This window comes from Rutidosis leptorrhynchoides, chromosome 9 (assembly GCF_046630445.1).
Source record: "Rutidosis leptorrhynchoides isolate AG116_Rl617_1_P2 chromosome 9, CSIRO_AGI_Rlap_v1, whole genome shotgun sequence".
Classification (NCBI taxonomy): domain Eukaryota; kingdom Viridiplantae; phylum Streptophyta; class Magnoliopsida; order Asterales; family Asteraceae; genus Rutidosis; species Rutidosis leptorrhynchoides.
The window spans coordinates 223,994,641-224,015,859 of record NC_092341.1 but is presented as its reverse complement, the minus strand read 5'-3'; the positions used below and the strand labels follow the sequence as shown (position 1 = coordinate 224,015,859).

General features: G+C 32.5%; 1 protein-coding gene and 1 long non-coding RNA gene across 6 annotated transcripts in view; one reads left to right on the top strand and one right to left on the bottom strand.

Moving 5' to 3' along the window:
• The window catches only part of LOC139868544 (uncharacterized), a 28,005-nt gene extending 11,624 nt beyond the window's left edge, over positions 1-16,381 (bottom strand). Inside the window, exons 1-5 of the mRNA XM_071856880.1 lie at positions 16,321-16,381; positions 16,070-16,177; positions 15,770-15,957; positions 15,322-15,506; positions 14,809-15,116 (exon numbers count right to left, since the gene is read on the bottom strand). Of these exons, the coding sequence (XP_071712981.1) occupies positions 14,809-15,116; positions 15,322-15,506; positions 15,770-15,957; positions 16,070-16,177; positions 16,321-16,381 (850 nt within the window). The remainder of the gene's footprint in view (positions 1-14,808; positions 15,117-15,321; positions 15,507-15,769; positions 15,958-16,069; positions 16,178-16,320) is intronic.
• Positions 16,382-16,606: 225 nt separating this feature from the next.
• On the top strand, positions 16,607-20,350 carry LOC139866186 (uncharacterized). 5 transcript variants are annotated; one of them, XR_011765290.1, is made up of 6 exons: positions 16,607-16,923; positions 17,097-17,128; positions 17,478-18,810; positions 18,871-18,970; positions 19,471-19,693; positions 20,044-20,350. It is a non-coding gene; the product is annotated as an uncharacterized lncRNA (long non-coding RNA). The 5 variants fall into 5 exon arrangements; XR_011765288.1 differs by having other exon boundaries at positions 16,608-16,923; positions 17,478-18,400; positions 18,668-18,970; XR_011765289.1 differs by having other exon boundaries at positions 17,545-18,970.
• The last annotated feature ends 869 nt before the right edge of the window (positions 20,351-21,219 follow it).

Here is a 21,219-nt window from a genome sequence, read left to right as displayed (position 1 = left end):
ATTGACCTCGGTTCTGGGACGGTACTTCTCGTTCATCAAGTGCTTGAATGCTGACCACGGTAGTGCGTACGCATCGTCTTGTCCCACTTGCTCTAGATAGGTATTCCACCATGTTAACGCAGAACCTGTGAAGGTATGCGTAGCGTACTTCACTTTGTCCTCTTCAGTACACTTACTTATGGCAAACACCGATTCGACCTTCTCGGTCCACCGTTTCAATCCGATCGGTCCTTCGGTTCCATCAAATTCCAAAGGTTTGCAGGCAGTGAATTCTTTGTAGGTGCATCCTACACGATTTCCTGTACTGCTAGATCCAAGGTTATTGTTGGTATGTAGCGCAGCCTGTACTGCGGCTATGTTTGAAGCTAGAAAAGTACGGAATTCCTCTTCATTCATATTCACGGTGTGTCGAGTAGTCGGTGCCATTTCCTTCAAAATAGTCAAATGGAACAAGTTAATCATACAGAATATTAAGAGTAGTTAATAGTATTTCGTAGCATAATATGAACTCATTTATAAAAGCTTTTTCTTCATATTAGCGTTTTATAAGTTTAAATTCGGGTAGTACCTACCCGTTAAGTTCATACTTAGTAGCTAATATACAATTCAACTACTACAATTCTATATGAAAAACTGATTATAATAATATTTCGCGTTCAAACTTTTACACAATATTTTACAAACTTACAATACCGCTTATTTTACATATAGCATGAAATATAGCACACAATAAATTTGATACAAGATGGTTGTGAAGATAATTCTAGCTAGTACACAAGTCGTTCAGCAAAGGCAATAAAGACACGTAATTCATACGTCCAGAAACAAATCATGCATTCTGGTTTTACTAGGATTACTTCCCATCCTTGGTCTTATGGAACATAACCGTTATGGCCGTTGATAAGACGGCGTGTTGTAACGTCGTCAAAGGGATGAGGGTTACGTAATGTCCAACAGTCCCGTAACAATCTAAAAACCTCATTTCTTACCCCAATTACCGACTCCGTCCCTTGTGGGAACGTTTTGTTTAATAGTTGTAGCCCGATGTTCTTGTTCTCACTTTGGTGAGAAGCGAACATTACTAATCCGTAAGCATAACATGCTTCTTTATGTTGCATGTTAGCCGCTTTTTCTAAATCACGAAGTCCAATATTCGGATATATTGAGTCAAAATAATTTCTTAACCCATTGCGTAAAATAGCATTTGGGTTCCCCGCAATATATGCGTCAAAGTAAACACATCGTAACTTATGGATTTCCCAATGTGATATCCCTCATCTTTCGAACGAAAGCCTTTTATAAACCAAGGCATTCTTGGAACGTTCTTCGAATGTCTTACAAACTGATCTCGCCTTAAATAGTTGTGCCGAAGAATTCTGACCGACTCTAGACAAGATTTCATCAATCATATCTCCGGGTAGGTCTCTTAAAATATTGGGTTGTCTATCCATTTTGTGTTTTTATACTGTAAAATAGACAAGAGTTAGATTCATAAAAAAAAAAAATACTTATTAATACAAGCAATTTTTACATATATCATAAAGCATAAGCACACTATATTACATATATTACACCACACGAATACAACTATCTTATTCCGACTCGCTTGTTTCTTCTTCTTCGGTTTTGGTTCGTTTTGCCAAGTTTCTAGGGATATATGATGTTCCCCTAATATGAGCCGTCATTTTCCACATTGGTTTAGAAAACCTGGTGGTTTAGAGGTTCCCGAGTCATTGTTACAACTTAAGGACTTCGGGGGTTGACGATACATATAAAGTTCATCGGGGTTGGAATTAGATTTCTCTATTTTTATGCCCTTTCCCTTATTATTTTCTTTTGCCTTTTTAAATTCAGTTGGGGTAATTTCTATAACATCATCGGAATTCTCGTCGGAATCCGATTCATCGGAGAATTGGTAATCCTCCCAATATTTTGCTTCCTTGGCGGAAACACCATTGACCATAATTAACCTTGGTCGGTTGGTTGAGGATTTTCTTTTACTTAACCGTTTTATTATTTCCCCCACCGGTTCTATTTCTTCATCCGGTTCCGATTCTTCTTCCGGTTCCAATTCTTCTTCCGGTTCCGACTCTTCTTCCGGTTCCTCTTCGGGAACTTGTGAATCAGTCCACGAATCATTCCAATTTACATTTGACTCTTCATTATTATTAGGTGAGTCAATGGGACTTGTTCTAGAGGTAGACATCTATCACATAATATCAAACGCGTTAAGAGATTAATATATCACATAATATTCACATGTTAAAAATATATAGTTTCCAACAAAATTTGTTAAGCAATCATTTTTCAAGTAAACACGGTCGAAGTCCAGACTCACTAATGCATCCTAACAAACTCGATAAGACACACTAATGCAAAATTCTGGTTCTCTAAGACCAACGCTCGGATACCAACTGAAATGTCCCGTTCTTATTGATTAAAAACGTTCCATATTAATTGATTTCGTTGCGAGGTTTTGACCTCTATATGAGACGTTTTTTAAAGACTGCATTCATTTTAAAACAAACCATAATCTTTATTTCATCAATAAAGGTTTAAAAAAACTTTACCTAGATTATCAAATAATGATAATCTAAAATATCCTGTTTACACACGACCATTACATAATGGTTTACAATACAAATATGTTACAACAAAATAAGTTTCTTGAATGCAGTTTTTACACAATATCATACAAGCATGGACTCCAAATCTCGTCCTTATTTAAGTATGCGACAGCGGAAGCTCTTAATAATCACCTGAGAATAAACATGCTTAAAACGTCAACAAAAATGTTGGTGAGTTATAGGTTTAACCTATATATATCAAATCATAATAATAGACCACAAGATTTCATATTTCAATACACATCCCATACATAGAGATAAAAATCATTCATATGGTGAACACCTGGTAACCGACATTAACAAGATTCATATATAAGAATATCCCCATCATTCCGGGACACCCTTCGGATATGATATAAATTTCAAAGTACTAAAGCATCCGGTACTTTGGATGGGGTTTGTTAGACCCAATAGATCTATCTTTAGAATTCGCGTCAATTAGGGTGTCTGTTCCCTAATTCTTAGATTACCAGACTTAATAAAAAGGGAATATTCGATTTCGATAATTCAATCATAGAATGTAGTTTTACGTACTTGTGTCTATTTTGTAAATCATTTATAAAACCTGCATGTATTCTCATCCCAAAAATATTAGATTTTAAAAGTGGGACTATAACTCACTTTCACAGATTTTTACTTCGTCGGGAAGTAAGACTTGGCCACTGGTTGATTCACGAACCTATAACAATATATACATATATATCAAAGTATGTTCAAAATATATTTACAACACTTTTAATATATTTTGATGTTTTAAGTTTATTAAGTCAGCTGTCCTCGTTAGTAACCTACAACTAGTTGTCCACAGTTAGATGTACAGAAATAAATCGATAAATATTATCTTGAATCAATCCACGACCCAGTGTATACGTATCTCAGTATTGATCACAACTCAAACTATATATATTTTGGAATCAACCTCAACCCTGTATAGCTAACTCCAACATTCACATATAGAGTGTCTATGGTTGTTCCGAAATATATATAGATGTGTCGACATGATAGGTCGTGTAACGACCAGGAAATTTCCGACCAAATTTAAACTCTAATCTCTATATGGTTCCGACACGATAAGCAAAAACCCTAAAGTTAACCCGCACTTTTTCGATCATTCTATACTTATAAGATTAATATTTACATAAATTAAACCTTACCAACATGATAAGCAATCCAAATTGTTGAGATTTATGTTTCCGAAAAGAGTTTTACACAACGTTTGACCGTCTAGTTTGACCGATGATATCACGAACTATACAATATATGATAATTATACGTTTGTGTATATATATGTATATATACATATTTAACATGATTAATGAATGTTTTAATATCTCATTTTGTATTAATAACAATAAGTTATAAGTATATTTTGAAACTACTAACTTAAGTTTTCAAAACGATAACTATACGTAACGTTATTTGACATAAATACTTAAGACTTATAATGTTTATACATATATCGTATAAGTAATGTATTTAATCACTTTTAAAGACTTAAATACATAAAATCATATAAGTGTATTCACAAAAGATAGCTATATTTGAATCCTCATTCCATTTTTCACAAAATTTCTATACGTATATCTAGAGTATTTGTACTCGTATCATACCTAGCTTCTATACGTATTTACTATTGGTATATACACATCAAATCACCACCTAACCAGCCCTTGTTCATGCCTTATGTATAAGGTAATTACTTTTGAATGATTGTAAGACTAATTACAAAAATACAAACTAAAAATTTGTCCATGTCTACTACATAAACATTTTTTTAGGAGTATATATGTATCCTCATTTTGTTTCATTTTTACTTCCATTCTCTAGCTAAAAACACCCACACTCTCAAGAACATTAAACTCCATAAACATTCAGCAAAGTTCCATGAAGATCTAGCTTCAAAAACCTTACTTAAACACCATAAGAAAACCATACAAAAATACTTCAAGAAATCCTTCCAAGAACACAAACTTACTTCCAATCTTTCATCCACTTCCATCACCCTTTTGATTCTAGCTTCTTACTCCTCTTTTACAGCAACCTTGTCCAAGGAACTTGAGGTAGTATCTATGTTCATAACCTTATTCGATTCATATATATATAGCTATCTTATTTTGTGGTATAAAAGTTTAACAACAAGAATATAGTTTGAATGTTTTCAAACTTGTTTGCAAACTAAATAGATCCTTCTAACTTAACTTTTAAAATACTTCAAGACCTGTAATATAACTTAAATATATGCTAATTTAACAAGGTATAATTTGGTTTTTCAAAGAATATCTTAAAAACTGTTTTTACGACGTCGGAGTGCCACCGGGGACTGTTTTGGGTTGGATAATTAAAAACTATCTTAAACTTTGAGTTGGAGGTTTATGTTCTGGAAAAATGATTTTTACTATGAATATGATAACACATAAAAATTTCATGATTTAATTCAAAGTATAAGTATTTTTAGAAAAATAATCATTTAAGGTTGTTTAAATAAAGGAAAATGTTTAACTTCATAAGTTTCACTAAAGTTTCACCTATGCCGTGTGATTTTGAATACAAACCAAGGTATTTTCAGTTCATAATCTTAAAGAGGGACTCGATCCAAGGAGATGGCAAGTTGAATCAACGAAAACGGATTTGTAACGAAGAAACTATGACCGAAACAAAATTGGTTATTCAAGACTTGTTTAACTTCGGGATTAATTGGGAAAAATTAAATAAAATCACATCTTTCTAAAATAACATGATATTTTATATATATGTACTCATAATTCAATTTTATATGGTTCAGGATCACCCGTAAACAATACGAGAAGATTAATCATAAGATCCCATGATTGTACGCAACACGTCATTTGACAACACCGGTACTTTATGTACGCAACACGTCATTTGACAACACCGGTACCGTGGGTCAAGATTAATCTCGACCAATACATATACGATGAGGGTTTTATTTATTTCATTGGGGGTTTATTAAACATCTAAATATGAACCATTAAAATTGAATTACTAACAACGAACTGCTAACTACGGACTAAGGAATTATTCAAAGTATTAAAAGTATAACAAGTATATATATGTGACGTTTGTTTAAAAAAGAAAAGGTATTGATATATTATATATGGATAGGTTCGTGATATCAACCGGAGACCAAGTCAAATTATATATATATCTTCAAGACGAAAGTGAGTATATAGTCCCACTTTTAAACTCTAAATATTTCGGGATGAGAATACATGTATTTTATGTTTTACATTATGGACACAAGTAACTGAAAAATATATTCTACGTTGAGTTGTACCACTGGCATACTTCCCTGTAGCTTGGTAACTAATATTTACAGCGGTATTGTAAACGCGAATCCTGTTGATAGATCTATCGGGCCTGACAACCCCAACCGGACTGGACGACCAGTATTCAACGGTTGCACAGTACTTCGTTTCGTGACTACACTTGGTACAGTGTAGTAAGATTTCATATTAAAGGGAATATGCGACGTTATTAATTGTTAAGTATGGTTACCAAGTGCTCAACCACTTAGAATATTTTTATTAAAATGTTTATATATGAAATCTTGTGGTCCATCGTTATATCGCTGCTAGCATCAAACCTATATATCTCACCAACTTTATGTTGACGTTTTAAAGCATGTTATTCTCAGGTATGAATTAAGACTTCCGCTGTGCGTTAGCTCATATTAAGGATACTAGTTGGGACCATTTAAGCCATGATACAAGAACGTTGCATTCGAGTCATTGAAGATCATTAAAGACATTTATTAAGTAAATGACAGTTTAGGTCATTTGGATATCGAGAAATGTTTGACGAGTTTATTAATTTTTTTATGTAAAGATAGATTGCCTTTTAAGAATAAATGCAACGTTTGTAAAATGTATCATATAGAGGTCAAGTACCTCGCGATGTTATCAACTGTTGTAATTCGTTTGTAATCAATATGGACATCGTCCGGATGATTAGTTTCGGATCCTTTCAGTTGGTATCAGAGCGTTGGTCTTAGCGAACCAGGCCTTGCATTAGTGTGTCTAACTGGTAGTTGTTAGGATACATTAGTGAGTCTGGACTTTGACCGTATCTACCTGCTAAAAAGTTTTGCTTATCATTTCTAGTCGGAAACCATCTGCTTATCATCCTTAGGGAGTTGCCTGCTTATCATTCTTTAGTCTAGACACGTCTTACTGCATCTAGTGCATCGATAGTGTATAGACAAAATTCATATCCTAGCGTATCTATTACTATAAACATTGCCCGACGAATTTCAAAGATTCTCCGTAATTCACGGGATTTCGGTATTATATATACATATGAAATTATGTATTGAAGAGTACCAAACCCAACTCCTATAATCTATTCCAAACCAAAAAAATTCATTTCTCCAACTATACAAGATGAATTCTTCATCCAGTTCGAATTCCTCCGACTTCGATAGCTACGCCGACATGGATTTCCATTCGAGCTCCGAGAACAGCGTCACCGGAATGGATCAACCAATTTCCCATCATCTATTCTGGATGAACTGGGGATGGGTTCGTAATATACTAAATTTCTGGAGGCAAGAAGAAGGTGATCCATTTCATCCACCAAATTGCCCTCTTAACGATGAACCTGAAGCACTTACCGGCGAACCCATTCGAAACACCATTTTCTCGCTCATTTCTAGAGTATCTCGTCATGATTACATACTATCCCATATTTCAAATCTTGTTCATTCGCTCGTTCCAATCGTCAATCATCCCGGTATAATAGAAGAAGTCAACGAACTCCGTGCTCGGGTAGTGGTTTTGGAGAATATGGTGCGAAGGTTACAAACACCAATAGCAGCACCAGCAGCATAATCCGACCTACCATCGTCAACGCCGACAGTACCTTTATCACCCCAATCACAATCTCAACATCACAATCTGTATCTCGAATATCAACATCACACGACTCAATATCTGTACTTCGAGTATGATCTTCGTTCTATATATCGTTCTACATCGATTATCTTCGCTTTACGTATCGTATGACGATTATGTAATTTCTAAAGTCTTAGAGATTATGTAATCTAGAATTAACGATAAATCAAATGAGTTTAATATCTTATTGACTCATTAAATCTATGATTATCTCTGAAGAAAATATATATGCAAGTATATTTTCATAAAGATAGTAATTAAAAATTCCTTCGTACAAACTATTAATGATGAAAATATTTTAACGGGTGGGTAGTACCCGAGGAATATTTAGAATTCACATTAATAAGTTATATTGTACATTCTTAAATCTGATTCAACGGTTATCTATTATCTTACTTACAACCACCGATATTCGTATCCGCTCACCCCAGAATAACCATTTTCAATCAAATTTCATATTCGGATTTTGACCTACCAGAATCCAACAAGTGGCATAAAGAAGAAAACATTGGACAATTAAAATGAATTAAAATGTTGATTGTAACATATGAAACAAAACAATTCTTCAAGTTTGCCACTTGATTTTATCTTAAACCTCATTCGTAACTTGACGATTACAATTCGCATTCAAATCCTTTCATGATTTCTGAAAACACCCTGAACTATGAAGTAGCTCTTGAAATGCTGATGAAGCAGCAAAAACTGTAAACGACTTTAACAATCAAAAGATTGATGATAAAGAATGGTATGGTGGTAAAGCTGAGAAAAAGAGAAGGTTTGGAACTGGAAAACGGATTGAGCAAAGTATGAAGGAGGCCGTGAACAAATCATGAAAACAGAACCTGCCTTCAAAGGATCCAAATGATCCAGTGCCTGCTGAAACCGTTAGTAAGAACACTGCTCCTTATTCTAAACTTTTCAAGATGATATTCTTCACCATCATTTTATCTTAGATATTATAAGATATCTTCATTCGTTATACATATTTTTCATATTTCTGGAGATATTTTTACAACTATTCCTATCTGCGATCATTTAACTCTCCGTAACATCTGCGCTACAATATAAAAGAAACTGTGTTAGTTTCTAAATTCTGAAATCTCTAAGTTTAAAAATATGAATGTTTTGAAGTAGTGTTGGGAACTGATACATGAATTAGTATAATATAATGAAACTTGATCAACTTCATTATATTACAGTAAGTCATGTTAAGTTTCTAATGGAATGTGATGATTCACAGTACCGTCATCATGTGCCATGTTACACGGCTCTTACATTCTATCAAGTCTTCAAACATATTAGAACGTATCACCTTGATAGTTCTATTTTTTTTTCGGAATATTCGAGTAATTTAACGAATCAAGATCGTGCCATTACAATTTCATTCTAAAACCAATAGCAAGGTTCATTCCAAATTTCCTACCTACGAATTTCGGACCATTGTTCGCTTGGCTCGAGGACGGGAAGAAGAAATGAAGGGACAAAACTTCAGAATAGAAATAGGAACATAAACCACAGTAAATAAGAGAGAGCATTAACTGTGGATGACAATGATTTTAAGGGACGGGAGTAGGAACATCGAAATATAAGGGAATGTATAAAACCTAACAACAACCCCGAAACTACAAACCGTGCATATCAATACGTATTGCAACGTAAAGGCACGGGAGAATTAAAAACATTATAATTCCAAGGAAAGGATAAAAGAGAATAGATTCTTCTGGTGATAGATGAAAAAGAAGAATGAAAGATATGAAAGTTAGAAATATAACAAGGGTTAGAATGGGATGGAGCATATTAGCGAATGTCTTAAAGTAGGAACTAAAGAGAAAGAATAGAAGATGTGGGAAGAAAGAAAGGGAAGGAGGTAAATTTATAGTGAAATATTCGACAAAGAAATCAAAACAGATTGCCGCGTTAAATCAAAGAAGATCCTGATCGCCGCAAAACTAAATCTTATTACATAAGATTTTCTTTAAAACCCTTAAATCCCGGAAATCGATCATAATCACGTCATCGGTTACAACAATTCTATATTTACTCATTTCACTCTTTTGTGATAGCTTCGCTCGTGCGTCTCACATAACCAAATCGTTTTATCTAAATCTTTCAATAATGATAAAATTTCATTATTACCTCATATTCGTCATGAAAACATTCCTATTGTTGTTTATGACAACCTCTACCAAATTTCGAGGACGAAATTTCTTTAACGGATGGGTACTGTAACGACCCGGAAATTTCCGACCAAATTTAAACTCTAATCTCTATATGGTTCCGACACGATAAGCAAAAACCCTAAAGTTAACCCGCACTTTTTCGATCATTCTATACTTATAAGATTAATATTTACATAAATTAAACCTTACCAACATGATAAGCAATCCAAATTGTTGAGATTTATGTTTCCGAAAAGAGTTTTACACAACGTTTGACCGTCTAGTTTGACCGATGATATCACGAACTATACAATATATGATAATTATACGTTTGTGTATATATATGTATATATACATATTTAACATGATTAATGAATGTTTTAATATCTCATTTTGTATTAATAACAATAAGTTATAAGTATATTTTGAAACTACTAACTTAAGTTTTCAAAACGATAACTATACGTAACGTTATTTGACATAAATACTTAAGACTTATAATGTTTATACATATATCGTATAAGTAATGTATTTAATCACTTTTAAAGACTTAAATACATAAAATCATATAAGTGTATTCACAAAAGATAGCTATATTTGAATCCTCATTCCATTTTTCACAAAATTTCTATACGTATATCTAGAGTATTTGTACTCGTATCATACCTAGCTTCTATACGTATTTACTATTGGTATATACACATCAAATCACCACCTAACCAGCCCTTGTTCATGCCTTATGTATAAGGTAATTACTTTTGAATGATTGTAAGACTAATTACAAAAATACAAACTAAAAATTTGTCCATGTCTACTACATAAACATTTTTTTAGGAGTATATATGTATCCTCATTTTGTTTCATTTTTACTTCCATTCTCTAGCTAAAAACACCCACACTCTCAAGAACATTAAACTCCATAAACATTCAGCAAAGTTCCATGAAGATCTAGCTTCAAAAACCTTACTTAAACACCATAAGAAAACCATACAAAAATACTTCAAGAAATCCTTCCAAGAACACAAACTTACTTCCAATCTTTCATCCACTTCCATCACCCTTTTGATTCTAGCTTCTTACTCCTCTTTTACAGCAACCTTGTCCAAGGAACTTGAGGTAGTATCTATGTTCATAACCTTATTCGATTCATATATATATAGCTATCTTATTTTGTGGTATAAAAGTTTAACAACAAGAATATAGTTTGAATGTTTTCAAACTTGTTTGCAAACTAAATAGATCCTTCTAACTTAACTTTTAAAATACTTCAAGACCTGTAATATAACTTAAATATATGCTAATTTAACAAGGTATAATTTGGTTTTTCAAAGAATATCTTAAAAACTGTTTTTACGACGTCGGAGTGCCACCGGGGACTGTTTTGGGTTGGATAATTAAAAACTATCTTAAACTTTGAGTTGGAGGTTTATGTTCTGGAAAAATGATTTTTACTATGAATATGATAACACATAAAAATTTCATGATTTAATTCAAAGTATAAGTATTTTTAGAAAAATAATCATTTAAGGTTGTTTAAATAAAGGAAAATGTTTAACTTCATAAGTTTCACTAAAGTTTCACCTATGCCGTGTGATTTTGAATACAAACCAAGGTATTTTCAGTTCATAATCTTAAAGAGGGACTCGATCCAAGGAGATGGCAAGTTGAATCAACGAAAACGGATTTGTAACGAAGAAACTATGACCGAAACAAAATTGGTTATTCAAGACTTGTTTAACTTCGGGATTAATTGGGAAAAATTAAATAAAATCACATCTTTCTAAAATAACATGATATTTTATATATATGTACTCATAATTCAATTTTATATGGTTCAGGATCACCCGTAAACAATACGAGAAGATTAATCATAAGATCCCATGATTGTACGCAACACGTCATTTGACAACACCGGTACTTTATGTACGCAACACGTCATTTGACAACACCGGTACCGTGGGTCAAGATTAATCTCGACCAATACATATACGATGAGGGTTTTATTTATTTCATTGGGGGTTTATTAAACATCTAAATATGAACCATTAAAATTGAATTACTAACAACGAACTGCTAACTACGGACTAAGGAATTATTCAAAGTATTAAAAGTATAACAAGTATATATATGTGACGTTTGTTTAAAAAAGAAAAGGTATTGATATATTATATATGGATAGGTTCGTGATATCAACCGGAGACCAAGTCAAATTATATATATATCTTCAAGACGAAAGTGAGTATATAGTCCCACTTTTAAACTCTAAATATTTCGGGATGAGAATACATGTATTTTATGTTTTACATTATGGACACAAGTAACTGAAAAATATATTCTACGTTGAGTTGTACCACTGGCATACTTCCCTGTAGCTTGGTAACTAATATTTACAGCGGTATTGTAAACGCGAATCCTGCTGATAGATCTATCGGGCCTGACAACCCCAACCGGACTGGACGACCAGTATTCAACGGTTGCACAGTACTTCGTTTCGTGACTACACTTGGTACAGTGTAGTAAGATTTCATATTAAAGGGAATATGCGACGTGATTAATTGTTAAGTATGGTTACCAAGTGCTCAACCACTTAGAATATTTTTATTAAAATGTTTATATATGAAATCTTGTGGTCCATCGTTATATCGCTGCTAGCATCAAACCTATATATCTCACCAACTTTATGTTGACGTTTTAAAGCATGTTATTCTCAGGTATGAATTAAGACTTCCGCTGTGCGTTAGCTCATATTAAGGATACTAGTTGGGACCATTTAAGCCATGATACAAGAACGTTGCATTCGAGTCATTGAAGATCATTAAAGACATTTATTAAGTAAATGACAGTTTAGGTCATTTGGATATCGAGAAATGTTTGACGAGTTTATTAATTTTTTTATGTAAAGATAGATTGCCTTTTAAGAATAAATGCAACGTTTGTAAAATGTATCATATAGAGGTCAAGTACCTCGCGATGTTATCAACTGTTGTAATTCGTTTGTAATCAATATGGACATCGTCCGGATGATTAGTTTCGGATCCTTTCAGGTCGAAACATTGTATACGTGTCTATGGTATCTCAAGATAACATAATATACAATACAAGTTGATTAAGTTATGGTTGGAATAGATTTGTTACCAATTTTCACGTAGCTAAAATGAGAAAAATTATCCAATCTTGTTTTACCCATAACTTCTTCATTTTTAAATCCGTTTTGAGTGAATCAAATTGCTATGGTTTCATATTGAACTCTATTTTATGAATCTAAACAGAAAAAGTATAGGTTTATAGTCGGAAAAATAAGTTACAAGTCGTTTTTGTAAAGGTAGTCATTTCAGTCGAAAGAACGACGTCTAGATGATCATTTTAGAAAACATACTTTCACTTTGAGTTTAACCATAATTTTTGGATATAGTTTCATGTTCATAATAAAAATCATTTTCTCAGAATAAAAACTTTTAAATCAAAGTTTATCATAGTTTTTAATTAACTAACCCAAAACAGCCCGCGGTGTTACTACGACGGCGTAAATCCGGTTTTACGGTGTTTTTCGTGTTTCCAGGTTTTAAATCATTAAGTTAGCATATCATATAGATACAGAACATGTGTTTAGTTGATTTTAAAAGTCAAGTTAGAAGGATTAACTTTTGTTTGCGAACAAGTTTAGAATTAACTAAACTATGTTCTAGTGATTACAAGTTTAAACCTTCGAATAAGATAGCTTTATATGTATGAATCGAATGATGTTATGAACATCATTACTACCTTAAGTTCCTTGGATAAACCTACTGAAAAAGAGAAAAATGGATCTAGCTTCAACGGATCCTTGGATGGCTCGAAGTTCTTGTAGCAGAATCATGACACGAAAACAAGTTCAAGTAAGATCATCACTTGAAATAAGATTGTTATAGTTATAGAAATTGAACCAAAGTTTGAATATGATTATTACCTTGTATTAGAATGATAGCCTACTGTAAGAAACAAAGATTTCTTGAGGTTGGATGATCACCTTACAAGATTGGAAGTGAGCTAGCAAACTTGAAAGTATTCTTGATTTTATGTAACTAGAACTTGTAGAATATATGAAAAACACTTAGAACTTGAAGATAGAACTTGAGAGAGATCAATTAGATGAAGAAAATTGAAGAATGAAAGTGTTTGTAGGTGTTTTTGGTCGTTGGTGTATGGATTAGATATAAAGGATATGTAATTTTGTTTTCTTGTAAATAAGTCATGAATGATTACTCATATTTTTTTAAATTTTATGAGATATTTCATGCTAGTTGCCAAATGATGGTTCCCACATGTGTTAGGTGACTCACATGGGCTGCTAAGAGCTGATCATTGGAGTGTATATACCAATAGTACATACATCTAAAAGCTGTGTATTGTACGAGTACGAATACGGGTGCATACGAGTAGAATTGTTGATGAAACTGAACGAGGATGTAATTGTAAGCATTTTTGTTAAGTAGAAGTATTTTGATAAGTGTATTGAAGTCTTTCAAAATTGTATAAATACATATTAAAACACTACATATATATACATTTTAACTGAGTCGTTAAGTCATCGTTAGTCGTTACATGTAAGTGTTGTTTTGAAACCTTTAGGTTAACGATCTTGTTAAATGTTGTTAACCCAATGTTTATAATATCAAATGAGATTTTAAATTATTATATTATCATGATATTATCATGTATGAATATCTCTTAATATGATATATATACATTAAATGTCTTTACAACGATAATCGTTACATATATGTCTCGTTTAAAAATCATTAAGTTAGTAGTCTTGTTTTTACATATGTAGTTCATTGTTAATATACTTAATGATATGTTTACTTATCATAGTATCATGTTAACTATATATATATCCATATATATGTCATCATATAGTTTTTACAAGTTTTAACGTTCGTGAATCACCGATCAACTTGGGTGGTCAATTGTCTATATGAAACATATTTCAATTAATCAAGTCTTAACAAGTTTGATTGCTTAACATGTTGGAAACATTTAATCATGTAAATATCAATCTCAATTAATATATATAAACATGGAAAAGTTCGGGTCACTACAACTGAAGTGCAAGATACCTAATATGCAGCTCACTGATTCGTTTCAACTTGCGAGAACGTGTTTCAAGAATGATGTCTCTCTGGTCTGCTGTACCATCTATATCACCGACTACAATAGCCGCGACTTCATTAGCTGTTATCAAATTGTGGGTTCTACCATCCTTATCTGAACTCCCAATGAGTTTTATTCTAATAGGTTCTTCTTCATTAAGAGCAAACCTATTTCTGGCCATGCGGAATTTTTGTACCAGAGGGTTTGTAGCATCAAGTAATCCTTTTAGTTCATTGAGTGTACTAAATTCAATTGAATATGAATTCGAACAACTATTAGCGGTTCGAGAACTGAAATATAATGGAAGACAAATTAAAAATATTATAAAAATGTGTAATATGAAGTTAACATATTGTTAGAACAAATCAATACCTATACGCATTAAATCTGTTTTCCGACTCATTAGCTGTATCATATATGTAGAGTTGACAATACTATGCTATTTCTCCTTATTCTGGTAGCAAGCTTCCAGCAAGATGGTAATTTTGGCCATACATTCGATAAACATAAGGTCCACGACCGGAGTTGATCTTATGATCAATCTTCCCTCCAATAGAGGTGAAGCTAAACATCATATTGTAGCACCGAATATTTTCAACAAAGTTTTTACTTTTTGATGAGTCGCCTTTATATAAATCCAGTAGATATTGAGGTGGAGGTATCAAGTTGGGAACTTCAACCTTACCATGTAAACAACACAGTGAATACATCTTTGACCAAAAATTAGTGTTACCACGCATAGCCTCGGATTTCCAAAGTCTAGCTTTACATGCAGTGCATACATAAACCGGATCTCCTATATCTAAGTAGTCTGAAATACAAATGGGATTGAATCTAAGTTATATATATATATATATATATATATATATATATATATATATATATATATATATTATTCTAACACTAATGAAGCATGTAAAGAACACACTGAATATAAATATACAATATAAAAAGTAAAATTACCGCCACACATCCCTTTGAAGTTGTTACTCTCTATACTGTTCAAATCGTCTGAGTTGTTTAGAGAATGTGACAAATTAAGAGGCATAATCTCATCATCAGTAAATGAATAACTCACAGGTCGGCCTCTACATTTCCTCAAATATTGGTTATTAGATGTAGAACACAAACCTGACAAGAAAAATTAGTTAAGCATTTGAATATGATATCACCAATATAAGTAATATATTAATATATGTAATACATTTATTTTAATTGTTAGAAGAAAACAGTATGTGTATACCCCGTAACGTAGACTGGTTGGTGAGTGCAGAAGGAAGTTTAAAAGGATCAACATCAGGTGTGCTTAATTTATATCTGGATCTCCTGTCTTTACTTGAAGGTTCAGTTTCTACAAAGATGATGTCGATATTGTTTGTACAGATAATTGATAGTGAAGTGTTTGATTAAGGAAATAAAAGATTACAGAGTATGTACATATGATAACTACAACTATATATAGCTGTTATGATGTTATGAAAAAGACAAACTAACCATTTGTTATATGCGACAACGGTAAAGTACTCTGTAATTCTGACTGACTGACATTAGGCATACGCAAATGAGAGTTGATATCAGCATTTGAACCTAAGTAAGAAAAAACAATATATACATGCTTATGCCTTCATAGACAGTACATATATCTATATCTATCTATCTATCTATCTATCTATCTATAATCTATAATCTATAATCTATAATCTATCTATAACATTCTATAAATCATGAAGAAGAATCCTATGTGTCAATTCTTAATCACTCCTTAATCAGTTCTGCTTACGTGTTAATCTCATATTTAATCACAATTAACACCAATTTCACTACCTAATATCCACGTTGGCAACTTAAATTCACAATCACAAAAAACACTGTAGAAAACCTCAATCTCTCTTCTCTCTGCTCTCCGATTATCTCCTGCAAACCAATACCTCGATTCATCTCCTACAAACCCAAACTGAATTGAATCAATATTTATTATCCACCCCGAATCAATTTTTTCGAGGCAGATCCAACGGATTCGTGTTTATTAGTCTCCGCCTGATGGAATGTTATCTTCGATTCTTTCATATTGACGGAGTATCTTATCCATCCATATATGTATGATACAGATGAATTTAAACTTATTTTGAATATAATTGTGTTGTCAATTAACCCTAATTTCGTTTTGATATTTGGTTAATGATTAATCTTGAGATTTAATTTCAAGATAATAATACTTGATTGATGATTATTACAAATTTAAATTGATACAATATTGCATATTTATCCAGGTTACTGCTCAGAGTTTCTTCCCATCTTCAAGGTATGTGATAATTCAATCTTTTGGTTAATTTGAATTTTTTTTTTTTTTTTTTTTTATCAATTAACCCTAATACATTGATTTTTTTTTAATCAATTAACCCTAAAACATTGATTTTTTAAATAAATTAACCCTAACTTAGGCTATTGAGGTACTCTTTAATATGCATGAACTCTTTGCATTTATATTTCAATTTGGAGTTTTGATATATCTACCTTTTCGTTTGCTACTGAGTGACCAAAAGGATGTATGCGTTGCTTTACATTTTGTAACAAAAAAGCTCGAGATGTATGATGTCTTCGTTTTATTTATTCTCTTCGTCAATTCTGCAAAATGAGTCATTTTTCTGCAGCTTTATGTGAGCGTGAGCATCTGGTGTAATCCACCGCCATTGCATTCAATGTAATGTTCATAAATAGGTTTTGCTTGGACCAGGTGGAATCCATCATTGTTGTTGAGAGGGATAAACTGAAAAATGACAGAATATCTACTTACAATCTGGGATGATGTAAGTTCTATTGGCCCGGTCTACTTATGTGATGATTGTAAATATTTTCGCCCCATTCAAAACAGTAATATGCAGTGCTTTACAAGTAACTTTATTTTTCTTATATATTCGTCTAAACGTTTTGGTTGTCTCAACAAATTTAACCAGGCTAAACTGGGAAGGTCAGGCCCCTTTTGCTATTTTTAGAGGTGGAAATTTTGACTCTCTTGTTTAGTGGTGTTGATTTGGGACATTTATATTCTCATATGGGTCAAATAAAATATTCTGATAATGTGAAACAACTCAAATACTTTGGAAGCCATCTTAAACCAATATGTGCTGTTTGTTTTCCTTCTTTTTAGTATGTTCAGTCAAACCTGTATGCTATTTACTATTGTTTTGTAATACTGAGACTGTTGTTACGTTGATTTGATGAGTAATGTTAGTAGTAGCAGTATATTAGTGTCATGGCAAGTAGAAAGCGTCAAAAGGGGTCTTTGGCTGAAGTCCATTCGCCTCTGCCATCGGTATTTCACCCGCCGAGTAATGTTAATCATCGTTATTTCACCCGCTGCCATCGTTGCCTCTGCTTGCTATCCCCTTAACCTTAACCGTTCGTGTAGTGCGATTAAGGATTTTCGTTTGTGAGAAGGTGGTTTTTTCATCACGATTAACCGATTCCAGGATTGTTTGAGACGGTTATGTTTGTTTTCAGCTTCTTAACAATCATCAAGATAACGAATCGTAGTCGATGGAATCAATTCACAAGAATACCGATTTGTATACAGGTTTGCGTTATCGTTTTCTATCTTTAATATTGTGCAGTTTGGTACTATGTTGACTGTATAGTGTGTAGGCATTTTAACTAGAGTCATTGTTATACTAATGATCCTTATAATATATTAATAACATAAGTTAACTAATTGATAATATGCTATTTCACCTAATGATTGCACTGGCTCATTATATGCATTTATTATTCTTCATTTAGAATGTGTTTTAGTAAAGTTTGCTACTGATTAATTTCTAATCAAGATATGTTGCACCATTTTTAGAACACTGATGTATACACAAATAGGGCTACTACTGTTGAAGAAGCATAGTTATATGTTGATTGTCATACAATTTGACCTTGAAGATGGTGACTATCATGGAATTGGAAATGTGGTGTAATTGGACGAGTGATATGAGAGTCAAGGTACACACTTATTTTATATTAGTTAAATAGTTAGATGCTTGAAAATGTAAGAATTTTCAGGATGAACTTCATCTGCGAATCAATGAATAGAGCCTTCATTCTCCTACTGATTGATAATCTTACATCAAGCTACCCGTTTATGTCAAGGGATTTATACGAGGTATATAAATTTCTTAGTGTTCCAATAAATGTTTACAGATGATTCTGTTTACTAACGTGTACCTTCTTTTTTACCTTTTTTATGGGAGAGTTATAAGTGGGTTGATGTGGGTTGCTCTTAACATTAACGGCTTAAATGAAAAGTTTGGTTAAATGTGAAAGGCTTCATATGTGTCATTGAGGTCAAATGGGGTGAATCCAAAAGATTGATTTATAAATGACTTGGTGTAGACTTACTGAGTTGGATAGATTCTCTTAAAAATGATATGGTGTCCAGACTTTCACTGGAATAATGAATGATATAAGAGATTGTATGGTTGACCCGTTTGATCCCTTTTAAATAAAACACATCCAAATGTCTTACCCAATTTTACGTAAATGGGTCAAAATTGAAACCTCTGCATCTCTTTCATCTATTAGAGAACAGGCGTGCTTCATACTTTCATGTATCATTTCCTTTTTAGGCTAATTAAAATTATGTTAAATTTCTTTTCCTTGCAGTTCAAGGGTGGTCACCAACTTACCCCGAGGCACCGAGTTGAAGAAAGAGAAGATGGCGGATGTTGCGAGATGGTGAAGCCAATGATGTTGGGGAAGAATATGAGACTATGAAAGTTGAAATTGAAGAAATTTATTTAAGAGGCATGAGATGATGAGAATAAAGGAAGGAAGCCTTTCATTGATATACAAATAATTCGCCTAAGTCGTTAATTTCAAAAATAATGTAAGTGAAGTTCCATTCTTTTTTATTTATTTATTTATTTATTATTTTCGTGACCATTGAAGCATGGATTTATTTTGCATACTATTATGTATATATGATTACTATATGACCCGTTAAGGGTTCATCTGATATGAGTGATCATATCCAAATTAATGTTCATTTGGTTTGTATGTGCCATATTACACGCTACGACACTGAGAAAGACATTCAACAATTTTAACGGGCTTACTTAATGATTACACAATACAGTTAACTCATGATGATCAGTATGCTAAGAACTTAAGTTCAGAAAAGTCCACTTAACTATGGTGGTTAACAAAGTTTTTTTTTTTTCGTGGGATTACTTGCAGGTCAAAGCTAAATCTTTAAGTGCTATATTAGCATCATTGGACAACAAGGTTATGTGTAATTTGAGACCGGCTAACTGGACAAGGTTGTAACGAAGACGTCAGTTATTTGCTTGATTGTGGAATAACGAAAGGAGCTTGTATGCTAAAAATGGCATTTCCCAAGTGCTATGGTCGATTTTTCGGTACATGCAAAATTCAAAAGTGAATCCAAAATTTTATTTTTTTGTATCCTCGTCTTCCAACATCATATTTCATTTACTAATTCGATATACTCAAATCATTTATATAACTCCTTTTTATTCTACCATGTTTTGTCTTTATCATACCCAAATCATTTATATAACTCCTTTTTATTCTATCATGTTTTGTCTTTATCATACCGTTACTTCAATTTAGTTTGATTAAGAGTTCCCGTGCAACGCACGGGCTCTTATATATATATATATATATATATATATATATATATATAGTGATTGATGTTAAAATATAATAAATATAATTTCATTTATAACATACATGAATTACAAAATGCAGATGATCCAGCGTTTGAGATGTTAAAAGACATGGGTTCATCACATATATTGTATTTGAAACGACGATCCTTACGAATCAAATTAATATTTTTTGTCTTAGACTTGGAGGGCTTTGGTGCAGCTGAACCGAAATCCCGAAATCAACTGTAATACAGAATAAGTACAGTAAGTTTATAAATGAAAAACATATGTTGAAATGAGAAAATGAATATAAGTATTGAAGTTGGAGAATTAGTTTGTAAAAATAAATGTGAGAGACATAGTGCACAACATACTAACCGTTTGTAATGTCAGATAAAGGAGTATTTTGCGTGGTTGGAATTGAAGAAACAACCTGTGAACTGTAATTAGGTGTATCGTTGTTAATGTTGTGACCTGTAAGTTGAAAATTAGATTGTCAAAGTAATGATCATATATTGTAAGTTAAATTAATAAAACTTAGTTGAGTTAAAATTATGAGACAAAAAATTACAACATATATACATTTGGATTAGTTGAGGACTTTCACCAAACACATGGTGATCAATGATGTGTGTATTAAAACATACATATGGGATAGAAACAGAATGAATTGACAATGAATAGTACTTATAATAATATATGCTTACTTGTTTGTGAGGATTCCGAATTACTAAACAAATTA